The sequence below is a fragment of the Phoxinus phoxinus genome (assembly GCF_949152265.1).
Source record: "Phoxinus phoxinus genome assembly, chromosome: 10".
NCBI classification, from domain to species: domain Eukaryota; kingdom Metazoa; phylum Chordata; class Actinopteri; order Cypriniformes; family Leuciscidae; genus Phoxinus; species Phoxinus phoxinus.
The window spans coordinates 13,673,923-13,690,746 of record NC_136885.1 but is presented as its reverse complement, the minus strand read 5'-3'; the positions used below and the strand labels follow the sequence as shown (position 1 = coordinate 13,690,746).

General features: G+C 39.9%; 1 protein-coding gene across 7 annotated transcripts in view; it reads left to right on the top strand.

Moving 5' to 3' along the window:
• The window catches only part of fam131bb (family with sequence similarity 131 member Bb), a 68,627-nt gene that overhangs the window by 27,543 nt on the left and 24,260 nt on the right, over positions 1 to 16,824 (top strand). For 2 of the 7 annotated variants that reach the window (XM_079626432.1, XM_079626434.1), the window contains exons 2-4: positions 5,709 to 5,746; positions 9,984 to 10,089; positions 12,789 to 13,013. In XM_079626432.1, the coding sequence (XP_079482558.1) occupies positions 5,709 to 5,746; positions 9,984 to 10,089; positions 12,789 to 13,013 (369 nt within the window). Of the gene's footprint in view, positions 1 to 5,708; positions 5,747 to 9,535; positions 9,572 to 9,983; positions 10,090 to 12,788; positions 13,014 to 16,824 lie in introns of all 7 variants that reach the window. The other 5 variants (XM_079626431.1, XM_079626435.1, XM_079626433.1 and 2 more) reach the window with 5 other exon arrangements.

Below are 16,824 nucleotides of genomic sequence, written 5' to 3'. Positions count from 1 at the left end.
TTATGGCCCCCACCTCCAAAATCTCAGTGTAACCTCTGCATATCCACATTAGTAAATACAAACATTATGCTTAAGAGCCACACATTTTGCTTTTAAAACATGACTTTAATTGAACCATATACCAGACAGACAGATATATATCTTCATAATGTCTGGCTCCTGATCTTGACAGACAGAGAGTTATCTCTAAAGGGACAGAATAAAATGGCCGACGTTGGTGTATCAGTAGGTCAGTGTGTCACAACGTTAGCCATCACTCCAGAGACCACAGAGATACTCTGTCATCCAGACAGAGAGATCAACTAACAGTTCCCCGCTCAAATATCTAACACTGCTTTCCATTTCTTCATCCTCGAATCCTCGTTGTGTAACACAAACATCAGGCATATATTTGGTTGCACTAATTATTCTAGTAATGCATGAGACTTCCATACACAAATTACTTAATAAATAAAACTGTCCTTCCTTAATGCATTTTTTAATGTTTTCTGTATAGGGAGTTGTAGTGGCATATCAAAAGGCTTATCCTCTTTTTAAATAGCCAATAGTCTTTCATTTTACATCACAGCCATGAAACATGATTTGCTATTTGCTTAGTTAAAGGGGTCCTATTATACTTTTTTACATTTTTAACTTTCTTAAAGGGTTATTTCACCCAAAAATGAAAATTCTGTCATTAAAAACTCACCCTCATGTCATGCCAAGCCAGTAAGACTGACAGCCTACGCAACTACAACTTTCAAGGCCCAGAAAGGTACATGGATTACTTTAATGTTGTCTTTACTACCTTTCTGGAGCTTTAAAGTGGTAGTTGCGTAGCTGTCAATGGAGGGACAGAAGTCTCTCAGATTTCATCGAACATATCTTAATTTATGTTTCGAAGAGGTCGCATTTGTCAGGCCCATACATCATTTTAGTAAACTGGCCACTACATTCCAAATTCATCAAATGACAGCAATGTACGCTTCACTGGGAATAATATATTCTTGTAGACCTCAAAAACAAAATCAAGGCTTTGTTTAAGGGCATAATAGGTCGCTGTTAACTTTTAGAAGAACATTAGATCGCATATAAAATGCCTCAAAACAGACATGGATCACAAAGAAATAAAAAGACTGAATCTGCTGGGAAATCAGTTTAACAGCACTTATTTCCAATCTCATCTATTTATCAACATTAATTAACCAATTAAAACAGTGTATCTAGTGCAACAAGTTTATCTAAAACCATTACCATCTCTAAAAAAGAAAGGTCACCAACGCCAAAATCCTTTCTAAATATCCCACACAATTAGCACAGTTTAAGGTTACGCACCTGAGCCCATGTCAGGGCTGACTATGAAAGAATATTACTCATTAATAATGTGAGAAATCACCCTGAGACCAAAGCTGTATTTAAGCTTAATTAGCACAGGGCCTTCTTTAATTAAGTTTTTGTGGAATCAGGATTAGTCTGTGTAAGGAAGGAGCAAAATAAATAAATAAAAGGATGGGATTCGTTAATCATTCAGAGAGAGGCCTGAATACAGGTGACCTGTTTTCCACAGTATCCCTTTTATCCCATCCTTTTTTAGGTGATGGACTGCATAATTATTTAATTATGATATTAGGGCACTTATGAAGTGGGCCACTGCACGAGAACTAATGGAATCTATAACAATGTTACGCTACGGTGACCGGGGAATAGAAAAACGAGTTTGTCACTCTCTTTTCTGTTTACTTGAATTCCAGTTTAACTCTCCCTTGCCACCTCCACATGTATTCTCCCTATCTCTCTCTTTCTCTATTGTTGTAGTGTTTTATCAGTAGGTCAAGCTGTGCTTATAATGAAAGAACAGCATGAACGTAGGCAGGTGAATGGTGTTGGGATCTGATTCAATTACGCTTTCGATGCAGTCATTTTCTGTTGTTGATGGTCCTAACCGTTTGCTCTCATTGCTAGTGTTTCTAGGTTGCCTTTCGCTCCGAATAATCTTCACAGTGAACAGTGGCAGGACATGACTGATGGAGCATAACGTCTTGTATATGTACAGATTAACTATAATTAGGTGATGTCCAGTGACATGTGTTTAGGTCCCCATTGTGAACTGCAGCAGTTAAAAAAAAAACCCCAGATCCAACTGGAAAAAGATCCAACCAGGTGCTGGAAACATTCTTCAGAGATTTTGGTCCATATTGACATGATGGCATCACGCAGTCACTGCTGATTTGTCGGCTGCACATCTATGATGTGAATCTCCAGTTCCAGCACATCCCAAAGGTGCTCTATTGAGATCTGGTGACTGTGGAGGCCATTTGAGTATAGTGAGCTCATTGTCATGTTCAAGAAACCAGTTTGAGTTGATTTGAACTTTCTGACATGGCGTGTTATCCTGCTGGAAGTAGCCATAAGAAGATGGGTTCACTGGTCATAAAGGGATGGACATGGTCAACAACAATACTGACGTAGACTGTGGTGTTTAAACGATGCTCGATTTGGTCCAAAATGTGCCGAGAAAATATTCCCCAACACCATTATCACCAGCCCGAACCGTTGATAAAAGGCAGGATGGATCAATGCTTTCATGTTGTTTACACCAAATTCTGACCCTACCATCTGAATGTCACAGCAGATATCAGGACTCATCAGACCAGGCAACGTTTTTCCAATCATCTATTGTCCAATTTTAGTGAGCCCGTGTGAATTGTAGCCTCAGTTTCCTGTTCTCAGCTGACAGGAGTGGCACTGGATATTTTTTTGGCTTGTTCTGTTGTGCATGAAAATCTCAGTAGATCATCAGTTTCTGAAATACTCAGACCAGCCCGTCTGGCACCAAAAACCATGCCATGTTCAAAGTCACTTAAATCACTTTTCATCCCCATTCTGATGCTCGGTTTGAACTTCAGCAGATCGTAGACTATGCCTGCCTAAATGCATTGAGTTGCTGCCAAGTGATTGGCTCAAATATTTGTTAACGAGCAGTTGAACAGGTGTACCTAATAAAGTGGCTGGTGAGTGTATACAAAGTCCTTTTAGGCAAGTCGTGCCACTCGGCCGCCATCTTGGCAACGCCTCTGGGCAGCTATTTCGGACTAACAAGACCAGGCTCCTATCGAAATGAATGGGCAGAGAGTCAGAACTACACTTTCACCGGGACATAAAAACTGCATGTATAGAAACAGCGGTAAAATATGATAAAAACGCTGAAAAAGTTTAATGACTTTGCCCCAAAATAAGGTTTAAAACGCCTTTTCCCCCACAGGTTATACTTTTACTATGCATGCGCAAGGGTTCACGACGCCAACTTCATTTACGTCTCTATCCAGAATGCCGGTGTTGTGCCAAGCACTTAAACAAATCGTCTCCGCTGTCGCAAAACCTCAACTGTGCGCATGCGTCAGTGGAACCAGGCCAGGCTTAAATGTTTCCCGGCTTGACTGTTAAAAGCAGATGATTGGCTATCCAGCGGGAGGGGCGGGCCATGTGAATACAACCGCCATCTTTGCCGTTACGGATTTTCCTTATATAGTTGTATTGAGGATTGAGGAAGTGGCATGTATCTTATATAAATTGTCTCTTGTAAACTAATAATGAATTGCATCTAATTAGGGCTGGGCGATAAAACGATAACGATAATTATCGCGATATAATTTTTCTCGATAAAACGATATCAAGAGTTCGATAAATGTTCGATAATGTTTTTGCGCCAAAAGCGGAACGAATCTCATTTGAACCGCGCGCGCCACACGGACCGTTTATCCGCTCGGCTCAAAGTCCAACGCAGCGCGAGCTCTCTAGAGCAGACGCGTTTACCCTGATCGGTCTCGAGATCCAGTGAGAAGCGCTTAAATTCAGCGAGGAACACAAATGTCTCAGTGATTTAAACCAGTTTAAAGGCAGATGAGACCGCGCTGACGAACATGAGAAACACTGTGCGCAACGATACAGTCAGAAGCTTCTCCGTCTACACATTCCCATCATTCATCACGGATTTAACGTTACTGTAACGTTAGCCTAGTAATATTAACTGCACCATGAAATGTGCGTGGGATATATATATATATTGAATTGTATAATAGTATTAATGTAGACAATTAATATATTAAAGGACTAATGGAATATAATTACAGTTTTTAATAATGTATTTAGGCTACTGGTTTTCATAAATACCATAGAAACCATAAAGTTACATTTTATCTGTGGTTATCATGATCTAAATGCTTGATGCTGGATGACCAATGGTTAATTTAAATAAAACTAAAGAATAAGATGTTACTGTTTTTGTTAATGAACATAAATTGTATATAGTTAAATCTGCATCCTAACTCAAGCTAATACTACTGAAATAAAGATATTTATTTTAAGGAAAAATTACAAATGTTTGAATGTTCTACCTCAGATTTGTGAATGTTCACCTGTTTGGAAAGGGTTTGTCATGATATGTTCTGACAATAAAGAGTAGTTTAAAAACACAACGCTCTGGTTTCTACAGCTTTCACTTAGGAGTAAAAATCTGTCTTTAAACTTGAAATAAATAAAGATTTGACATTTATCGATAATTATCGATATCGACTGATATAAAAAAATATATCGTGATATTTTTTTTGGGCCATATCGCCCAGCCCTACATCTAATGCTAAAATTCATAATCATAAATGTTTACATATTGAACCCTCAAATTAATGTAGATATCAACATAATCAACATAAAATAACTATATTTACTAAGTCTTTTTACCAACTATCATGGACAGTATTGCGATCGAAACCAATACTGGTACTTTCAGATTATGCGGATAATTATAGCCGTTCAGACAGCTTTTAATTTATTAACAACTATTACAGAGAACTTAATCAATCTTACACTAACTTATATGACTTAAACTTCCAACAACCTATTATAATAACGGCTGTATTTAGCTTTGGTATCTTTTAATGAGAAATAATTTGTGAAGATGTTTCTCTGTTTTTGTCATTGCTCTATTTGCTCTCTTTGTGTGAATGAGAGTTGTCTGTTTTTTTTTTCCTCCTTACATCAAAGCTTATTTTATGCATTAATTTTCAAGCTGTATATATTTCAGAATTACTGGTTACACACTTAGATATTTTTTCTGTATGCAACATCAGTATTAAAAAGTTTTGTTGCTTATTTCTGCATTCTGTATAAAGGACTTCACAGTACCGGCTATGTGTATTCACATTTGCGTGTGCCCACCAATAAGCCTATTGTTACTACAATCACATATTATGCATATAAATTGACAGTGGCATGACGTGAATACCAAGTACGGTAACCCATACTGAAAATATGTCATCTGCATTTAACAAGTTAGTGCACATGCATTACCAGTCTGACTCTAGTCTAAACCATTAGGCCCCAGAAATATTGCCACATGCAGTTTAGATTGCAAGTTATGATCATCTTTCGTCAATCTAATGATTAGATTAGTTTTTCCTTGTAACACAGAGCAACCATTTATGTTCTGTAACACAATATCCAGGTTCTCAGCCAAAAGCAACACTAATCACTTGTTTAAATCAAACTTTTTTCCTCCAGTAATTTAGGAAGAAGTAGACATTGACTGCATTGATTAAATTAGCAAATTCCTCAATTTTTTTATTTTTATATTGCTGCCACATACTCTTCCAATCACAACATGTATGAACTGTTTGTACTCTTTCTATTTGAGTCTCAAAGCATAATCTCCTTGTATCTCCTTCTCTCTCCAGCAGCAGATGGAGTTCCCGTGCAGAAGGATGGGGAACAGGTAAGGAAGCTGCCGATTACACCTACATACTAAATGAACCAAATCTCCCAACAGCGTTGACACGCTATGACACCCCACACCACAAATTCCTGTTTAGGGGAAAATAGCGTCCTGCTCCAAGATGGAGGCTAAGGTGTCCAGAACAGGAAGAGATTACCTCAGTTGTGGAAGTGAGCCAGCTCTCCTCCATAACCGCAGGAAAACATTGCTAGCGCACCTAGTTAACCGCATGTAAGCGCTTACCAGAACTGGCTTGTAGTTTCGCTGTTCTAGTCGTTAGCATTTATTTTTGGTTAAGTTTGTGTGTTCCAACGCCTCGCAATTCTTAAGAACTGACCCAGAAAGCAGGCTTATAGTATTTGCCTTCAGCTGCAGTGACACTGACTGATTCTGGGTCTGTGCTTAAGGGTAAGATGATGATTTTGTTCAATAGATGCTCACTTTCACAAATGACACATCACATTGCTTGCTTTTATTTCTTCGCCTACTCTCGTCTCTGTCTTCACACATACTGTTGCTAAATCTGAGCGAGTAAGCACATTCATTTTTATCTCACACAAAGCATACATATGAGATTTCCTCCCTCTCTCTTTTTTTTCTAAGCTTTGAAGCCGATTCCATTATCAGACACGGGGTTTGCTACATGAAGACAGAAAATATGAAATTCAAAAGGTCTCTTTATGAGTATGTTCTTATCAATAAGTAGGCTAAATACACACGCCTCTGTCATCTGTGTCACCACTTTCTGGTTCTGAAGTACCTGACTAAATATAAAAATAAGAAAACAAGTGATAATCAGTGTGACAAGATTTAAAGGGTAACTGTCACCAAAATTGAACCTAGGCAATTTTTTGTTAAATCAACCGAGTCAAACTTTCATGTAAAAGCATAACTAGAATGGAAACGCCACTTTTAAGATTGACCGTATTTCAGTAGTCGATCTCCGAATGCAACGTATATGAGGAGAGTAAAGCTCCTAAAGCTTGTTTCCATACAAATTCTAAGTGTCTAAGTTATCATGCGTTTCATTGGAATTACAAGTTCATGACATTTCCTCATATGGAGTCAGTTCATTTCATTGCATTCAGAGATCGACTACTTTTGACTGACAAAATTTTCAGCCACCGGAAAAACACTAACTGATAAAGTGAGTCGTACAAAACGAGCAACAGTTTTATGTTGTGTCGGGCCTTCTTAGTGTTTTAAAAATAGATGCTATCATAGAAGTGCCCCTAGCACTCCCATTCAAAAGGCATTTTGAGCTAAAACGAAAATACGGTCAATCTTAAAAGTGGCGTTTCCATCCTAATTATGCTTTAACACAAACGTTTGACTCGGGTAGATTAACAAAAAGAGCCTAGGTTCAAATTTGGCGACAGTTACCCTTAAGGTCAATTTTTTTTTTACGTAGAGCACTAACAACAACCAACAAACGACTTTAGATACGAATTGTAACTTATTTCCGAATGAAACATGATATTAATTTAATACGATTATAGTTAAAGGGTTAGTTCACCCAAAAATGTATTTCAAATTTGAGATTAAAGTAATTACAATATTTATGCTATATCATAATCTGCATGACCCCGACGTTGCCTTTCTTTGATGACTGTGCAGGACGTTCCAAATGAGCGAAGTCCACTTCAACGGATATCTCATGCTCAAGGAGTAGGGAGCAGTGAACACTGTGTAGGGACCCTGCCAATTGGAATGCAATGATTCAAATGACTGACTTATAAAGACAATCATGTGTCGCCACCTACTGGTTTAACAATATAACCTAAAAAATAAAAAAAATTCTAGTATCCAAGATAGGCTATTATTATCATTTTGAAGAAAGCAAAAAAAAAAAAACTCGTTTTGAGCAACATGCTGAGAAAAGAAAATTTCCGTTCTTCAGTAAGTTCTGAACAGTTCTCAAATCATTTTAACATTGCTCTGACTTCATATTACTCAGCATCTAATTCAATCCACAAATACCATGACAGCAAATCACCCCTTAAGCGCTACAAATAAGCTTCTGTCGAAAAACGACAAAATATCCTCAGGCTTTTGTGCTAGAAATACAAAACATCTCATCTGTAGAGAGTAAGCACAGCTCTATGGGATCTCAGCCCCTGAACCTTATCGCTTTACCATTGACACTGAATGCTGTAATGGACTGTCGAGTACAGTCAACTTACTATTTATACCACTCTCTGCCCCACCATGACTGCAACACAGACTGACTACAGGTGTTCGCTTTCTTTATTACCGTGTCAGTGTTGTTAAAACAACCATACAACAGTTTCTTTTTTATATATGGGAATAGTCTTGCTCTCAGCATAAGCTTCTGCTTTTATCTGTGCAATAGTCTGTCTATGCAATGGGTGTGAGGCTGTAGATTTTCATGTAGAATTGTTTTCTTTCTAGAATGCTCCTGTCTGTCTGCCAAAAGCAAACTTCACTATTACTATTGCTCATACTTACGGTTAGGGATTTGAACAAACCCTAAACCTTAAGTATTAAACTTTGGCATGTAACTGCCCCAGACATGAATGATACGTCAAATCTTGTGGCTTGTTGAGGAGAGATGTGCTATTAGTTTTCTAAACAATCGGGTATGTGATTTTTTTTTTTTTTTTTTCACAGATAATGAAACTGATAAAACTTTCGTAGACTGAGCCATATCTAGGGACCAGGATGTCATAAAGACTTTAAGACAGGCTTTTCTGACTTGGACCACCTAACAACCACCCAGAACATGCTACTAACTCCATAGCAATTTGATGAAACGATTCAAAATAACTTTGCAACCACATATAAACCCAGCCATTACCTTTGTGATATATATTTTATCATATTTGTCATATTTTCTTTCATGTTAAAATCTAGTTATTCCCTTGCCACTATCAAACTCTGTCATTGATAGTACATAAAAACAAACAAAATTGAATTAAACATTCACCCAACAACGAAAATGTATAATTTACTCACCCTCATATTCCAATAGCCCTTTTTTTAACAAAAAAAGGAGTAATTGTTAAATAAACCTCCGGTTGCTCTTTTCCATTTTATGACAATAAACATGGACTGAAGCTTTCAATTCTGTATCATCTTTATGTGAACAGACCAAAATTTGTTTAAAAAAAAAGTTATTATTCACTACAAATTTTGACATTCATTATAGCTTCCTTTGGTGCCTTCATAAAAGATCATGAGAAATGTTAGTAATGTCTGATCTTTTTAATGAATCGATGGATAAACCCATTTTGAATGAGACCGGTCCAGTTCTTGTTCATCTCAGTGATCTGGTCACTGGAAAGGAAGTTTATCAGTGAATACATTTTGGTATATCATGCAGAAGACATTTTAGACAGTTGTATGGACAGCTTTTATGATACTTTCATGGTGACTGAAAGCTTCAGTTTCAGTTCATTGTAAGTGCAGCGACCAGTACATTCTTATGAATAATGTCTTGTTCTTCAAAGAACAAAGAAAGGTTTGGATCAAACTGAAGATGAGTAAATAATGACAGAATCCTGTACTATTCCTTTAATCACAGCTTTATTCCACGTCACTGTTAGTTCGACCAAAAATTCGGCTTCAATTTGATTTTCTCTCCGTCCTTTTTTTATTTCTCTATTTCTCCTTCAACTTCACATGTTTTTTAAAATGCCTTGTTCTGTCACGATCCCCCTCTCTCTCCTCCTCCTTTCTCTGTGGCCGTCTCTCTTGCTCTTTTCTCCTCTTTCTCTCTGTCTATCCCCATCCCTCTCTTTCCCCATCCCCCCTCCCTCTCTCTCTCAGCATGGCCGAACAGACTTTTCATGGGAAGGAATCAATGTAAGTGTTGTGAATATCATTCCTCCATTCCTTTCCTTTTGTTATTTCCTCTGAATCACAGTAGATGTCTTCTATCTCACACCCCATTCCCTCGTTGGATCTGCCTCTCTTTTGCGATGACTTGTTGGTGTGCTTTAGTAGTTTATTGCGGATGCAAATGACAAAAGACTACACTTCCCACCATGAGATTAAGGCTGTTGGGAAATGTAGTTTCACAACCTCTAGCAACCACTGTGTTAACTTTCTACCCAACTTCTCTTGTCACCTCTTTCATTCCCATAAAATGCCACACTCAAAATTTTGCATTTCATTTCTGCTCTGGCCGCCTCCTGCTCCACCAACACCATCTATTTCTTCACCTTTCCTGTTTTCTGTCCCATTTTTCTCTCTTGAATGCCTTCCTTCATTTCAGTTGTCCATGGAGGACACAACCTCAATCCTCCCTCGGCTGAAGAAGCGGAACTCCAACGCCTATGGAATCGGCGCTCTGGCTAAGTCCTCTCTGACAGGTGTGTCAGGTGTGTGTCTGTCCTGTCAAATGGTAAAATGACCCCATGTTGACTCCAGATTGGGTTGGAGGAGATGGAGCCAACATGGACCCTTGTGGGTTTCCCTTTTCACCACCCGTTTCCATTTACAACACTCTCCAATGGCTCGTGCCATTGGTGAATTCCAAGATCCAAATAAGAATAGGTCCCTGACAAGCGATATGCTTCCCACAATGCATTGTCATATGGCTTTCCATTTTATCCTTACCAGTGGTTGATGGGAGCGGAAGGTTTTTGTATGTTAAGTGCTTGTGGAGTGAAGTGTGGAGATTCAGCCAGTGTTGTCTTTAAATATTGTCGTTTCTCAGACTCCTGTATCTGTGTTTTTTGTACAGTTATGTGCAGTGCAGTGTGTAGCCTTCTCGGAAAGATCCTCTTCTTGAACTTTAATAATTCATGTTCATCGTTTCATTAGGCATTACCTAAGAGCTTGAGACATCTTTGACTTAGCTCTGTATGTTTGCAGTAATGCATGGGTTAAAAACAAATACAGACTCAAGTGTTCAAGTAGCAAAGAGCAATTGATTTTTTTTCCTTCTCGGTATCTTATATAAGTTCTCCACACAGATTTCATGGTTATTAAACAGATCGTTACAGCCCAGGTTTAGTCTATTACAGATGTAGCTTCATTGAATAAGCTGAAACTAATAAAAGAGAAAACTCACGAGAGAGATGCAATCTTTTATTGTGTGTAGATCTTCATTAGTGTGGAAGGATGTCATTTCAAATTCCCATTCCTTTCCATTGTCACTAAAACTTGATTATTTATTTCTCCATACCATAACCATCTCATTATGGAAGTCATTTTTTCATTTCCTTACCTCAAACAAAAATATTTATCACCAGCAGAAACATAGCACAGCACACTGAGAGATTGGGTTGGACATATAAAGAAATCTGTCATTTAGAACATTAAACGCATAATGAAAAATGCTTTTCATAATTTTAAAAGAAACAATTAAATATAACAACTCGATTTTAATTTTACAATATCTTTACATGCCTAATTTCAAAAGTGAGATTTGTAGACAAGTCTAGACATTTCTAAAAAACAAACAAACAAAAAAAAAACATTTAAATTAATAAAATCTTAAAGTGCCATGGAGATTTTTCTAGTTATGACAATATATTTTTTGAAATTCTTATCCTTAAGAATATCCTTACCCTTATGCAGTAAATTGCATCTCATGGGTTCAAAAAATGGCATGCCTGATGAATGGTCTTTGCCTATGAATTGTAATTTTTAATTATTCAAAATATTAACACTGGTTAGCCTACATCTGTGGTTTTCAATCCTGGTCCTGGGGACCCATCACTCTGAACAGTTTTTTATTCACACCAGATTCAGATCATCAGTTCATTAGGTGAGAGCTTCATGAACTGAACTAAGGGTACGTTTACACGACAAGAATGAAACTAAATAGTTTTTTTCTTTGCGTTTTATAGACGACAACGTTGTCAAAACGATCCCCGTTCACACAGATCCATGAAAACTACAAAAAATGCTGTATTTTGTTGATAGGCCAGTATTTGGCAATGTCACTTTGTAAAGAAACACTAGACTGAACACGTAATATGCGCACTGTATCAATAAGTTATGACAACAGATGTTTTTACATTGCTTTAACTTATCAAAATAATTTAAGCAATTTTCAACTTTTTTTTATAAGTTATACAAGATTCAACTTAATTCGGTTTAATGTAATTTAAGTTGAAATGACTTAAACATCCAAGTTGATTGTACTTAAAAAATAATTAAGCCAGCAACGTTTTTATTTTTTACAGTGCATGCGCATGATTCACAAATTCGTGGCATTGTTTTCAAAAACGTGCACTTTGAGCCTGTTTTTAAACGTTTTGCGTTTTCAGGCCCCCAAAACGCCATTGTCATGTACATGAACAGCCAAAACGCATATAAAAGTCTTCAGTTTTTAGTTGAAAGCAGTGTCGTGTAAACGGGCCCTGAGTGTGTCAGATAAGAGAGACACAGAAAATGTGCAGAGCGGTGTGTCTCTAGGACCAGGGTTGAAAACCACTCGGCCAGTGGATGACATGCATCGATGTAATAATCAGTGAAACTAAAACAATCATAACAGATCAAAATACAGTAGAAAATGACTGGTACTTTATAACTCAGGCCTTTAGAGCAGCAAATAGGTCATGATTATTTGTAGCGTAACCTCTGAGCATGCTAGGATGCTAATCCATTCCTAATTCCCATGTTACATCAACCCCCGTACCTACGCTGCGTCCGAATATGCCTACTTCCATACTTTATAGTAGGCAAAAAAACAGTATGTGAGCCGAGTATGTTGGAATTCATAGTATTTGTGAATGGAGATAACTGATAACGACGTAACTGACGCCGTAGGTCAAATACCAATTAAAACATGGTGGGTGTAATACGTCCAAATTTTATTCATACTACACACATTCATACTACAAAGAAAGTACTCTTTTCAAACCAAATGTAGTACCTACTATACAGTATACGATTTCGGACACAGCACTAGTCTCTGAGCAGATGCGATCTTGGACTGTAAAGCTATTTGACTTAATTTCCTCCATCTTGTTTTTTTTCCCCTCCCTCTCTCCCTAATCTAAAAATCGTCTTCCTCTCACTGTCTTCTTATCCCATCATCCACCCTCTGTCTATTCGTCCACTTCAGGAGTGTCTCGCTCCATGAAGGACAAGGTGACAAAGCCGACATTGATGGCCCAGGGGCGCGTGGCTCACATGATCGAGTGGCAGAACTGGGGCATGCAGACCGTGGGCCCGGGGGGCGTAGTAGGGGCACGCGCCTCCAGTCTGCACCTCCAACAAGAGCGCAAGCTGGAGAGTGACGCATACAGCGACCTCAGTGACGGAGAGAAGGAGGCTCGCTTCGCTGCAGGTCAGAGACGCATATAGACATGATTGAGAGAAAGGCCCACGCAAAAATCTAGCGCTCAGAAGTAAGCTATACTGCATTTTTACATACTGAGTAGTATACTACTAGATTTTACATCTATACTAGTGAATCGTTCGACATTGTTGTTATCAAAATTAATCATGGCTTACTTTTTTATTTTTTTAACCCTTTATTACACTCCTTTAAATAACTATTATCATTATTGTCATTATTACAGTATTACTGTAATGTAAATGTGGTAAACGCATGATTTTCTTTCGTTTTTGTTGAACATAAAAGAATACATTTTAAAGAACGTTGGAATCCGAACATGTTCAATCATGGACAAATCATACAACGGAAGTCAGTGGGAACCGAAACTGTTTTGTAACCAACTTTCTTCAAAATTTATGTTTAAAAGAAACAAGAAAATCATACTTAATTGGACTGGCATGAGAGTGAGTAAATGATGATGAAGAAATGTTCCTTTTTTAGGTGACTGTCATTTTAAGGGGGGTTAATCTATATACTGTAAAGTATATTGCAAGTGATTTAGAGAGTTGTAATGCATTCCTTTATTTAGCAGCTTTAAGGATAGAAATAAAATGTTCACATCATTTTTAATTGCCACAAAACATGGAGCAACTTTAACAAATATGTGACCCTGGACCACACAACCAGTCATAAGTCGCACGGGTGTATTTGTGGCAATGGCCAACAAAACATTGTACGGGTCAAAATGATCGATTTTTCTTTTATGCCGAAAATCATTAGGATATTAAGTATTAAGATCATGATCCATTAAGATATTTTGTAAATGTCCTACCCTAAATATATCAAAAAATTATTTTTGTGAGTGGATGCAGCAAAATCGCCAACATAAATGGACAACTTTAAAGGCTTAAAAATCTTACACTTTAAGATTTTTTTGCAACCTCAGATTCAAGATTTTCAAATAGTTGTATCTCGGCCAAATATCCTGTCCTAACAAACCATACATCAATGGAAATCTTATTTAGTTAGCTTTCAGGTGATGTATAAATCTCAATTTAAAAAAAAATGACCCATAAGAAAATGTAATTACACTAAAATTCAATATATTCTATGTAACTTACAATTCATTCTGTCTCAAAAGCGCTTAACACTAATACAGTGCAACTATCCCTCACAACTGCTATATCGGCTATCAACACAATATACAAAAATACTGAGTGCATCTTTCATAAATCTTCTGTTGTGAACCGTTATGCTTTAGGATGTCGTAGGCTACTGTGTTGAATATGCAGTCTTGCTATTTGGTTCAGCATCAGGTGTGAGAAATAGCACTTCCCACATTAAGTTCACCTGCTACCTGAATGCATCATCATACCTTATTTATGACTATGATTATGCTGGGAATCTGTCTGGGAGGTTTGCCACTATCTTGTATTCATGACACCATGTCTGAGATGACGAGGCTCCTTTATAGTAGGCTATTTCAACAGTCAGGTGACAGAGATTAAGGGTTAGGTGTGAATAACTGATGGAATTCAATGTTGATTTGTGGCAAAGCTGATTTTTTTCAGCATCAGCATTCAAGTCTTCAGTGTCACATGGGGTCCTTCTGAAATTATTCTAATATGATGTTTTTTTTTGCTCAAGAAATGATTATTATTAATATGCATTGTTATCAAAGCTGAAAACGTCTCGGTTACGTATGTAACCCTCGTTCCCTGAGTACAGGGAACGGAGACGTACGTCGGGTTCCCCTGACGAATTGGGATCACGCTAGGGAGCCTATTACCTTCGAGAAACTAACAAAAAGCCAATGAACATTGGCATGCAACATTTGCATTCCGCGGACCCGCCCGTCAGCGCGGGTATAAAAGCCGGAAGTAAACATTGCATCATCGCTTTTCGCTGAGGAGCCGAAGTAACGGACCCCTGCGAAGGTGCAGCCACATGGCAAAGGGACGTACGTCTCCGTTCCCTGTACTCAGGGAACGAGGGTTACATACGTAACCGAGACGTTCCCTTTCGTCCAGGGAACTCCGACGTACGTCGGGTTCCCCTGACGAATTGGGATCCCTAATAAAACGCCATGGTGCTGGCCCCTTCCAGTGCCCAGCTAAGCCGCCCTAAGCAGTTTCAATAAATTTCGGGGGCTGCTAGGAATCCACTGCTGTTCCGCAAGACCCACACAGAGGACATTGGATAACACTGGGAAGCGTGCCTCAACCCCCGGGGGGGGGAGGCACACTACGGAAAACCAGGATGCCTGAACTGGCCTGGAATACTCATATGAATTCACATAGTGAACATATGGAGTCCCTGAGATGGTCCCAACCATTGGAATTGGGAGCGCATACAACAAGGACGACGGCGCGAGTCCGTCGGGGAAAGACACGGCTGGACTGACGTGGCAAAAACCGGTACTCAAGACCACTGAACACCCAGTCTGCTACGACTCTTGCTAGAGGAGCAAACCTGGCGCCGGGCGGTCCGCTACGCCGGGCACCGGGGGGGTGATGGAGGAGCTCAACGAGGTTAGCACTTAGGGGCCAGCGGAGCGGAAGAGACGCACTTATCTGATTACAGAGTGGCGCAGCAAGCCGACACAACCTATTCCCTCGACCCACTGGACGAAGCCAGAACCCGGGAGGAAACCGGTTCCACACGGAGGTTATAGAACCTAGCAAACGTGTTAGGTGTCGCCCAGCCCCCAGCTCTACAAATGTCTGTCAGCGAGGCGCCTTGAGCCAACGCCCAGGAAGCGGCAACACCTCTAGTTGAGTGAGCGCGCAACCTGGGGGGACAAGGCTCACCCTGAGCCTCATAGGCTCGGGTGATGGCATCCACTATCCAGTGGGCTAACCTCTGCTTGGAGACGGCCTTCCCCTTCTGCCGGCCTCCGTAACAGACAAGGAGCTGGTCTGAGGTCCTGAAGCTTGCGTTCTGTCAACGTAACACCGCAAGGAGCGGACGGGACAGAGAAAAGCTAGGGCTGGGTCTGCCTCCTCCTGGGGCAGCGCTTGCAGGTTCACTACCTGATCTCTAAACGGAGTGGTAGGAACCTTGGGCACATATCCGGGGCGAGGTCTCAGTGTTACGTGGGACAGGCCCGGCCCGAACTCTAGGCACGATTCGTCGACCGAAAATGCTTGCAGATCCCCGACCCTTTTAAAAGAAGCCAATGCTAACAGGAGCGCTGTCTTAATAGACAGGATATCAAGCTCTACTGTCAGCAAAGGCTCAAAGGGAGGACTCTGGAGAGCTCTCAGTACCAGAGTCAAGTCCCAAGGGGGTACAGAGTGTACAGGGCGAGGAGGGTTTAACCTCCTAGCACCCTTCAGGAATCTGATGACCAGGTCGTGCTTTCCCACCGACTTATCGTCAACTGCATCGTGATGCGCCGCAATGGCAGCGACATACACATTGAGGGTTGAAGGGGACAGCCTACGCTCCAACCCATCTTGCAGGAAAGAAAGCACAACGCCGATCGGGCAAGTTCGGGGGTCCTCCTGACGGGAGGAGCACCAAGCGACGAACAGGTTCCACTTCAACGCATAGAGGCGCCTCGTAGAGGGGGCTCTAGCGGAAGCGATAGTGTCTACCACTGCCTGTGGCAGTCCACTCAGAACCTCCGCGTCCCGTCCAGGGACCAGACATGGAGTTTCCAGAGGTCTGGACGCGGGTGCCGTAGAGTGCCCCGTCTCTGAGAAAGTAGATCCTTCCTCAGAGGAATCGGCCAAGGAGGGACTGTCGAGAGGAGCATGAGTTCTGGGAACCAAGTCCTGGTGGGCCAGTACGGCGCCACTAGCAAGACCTGCTGCTC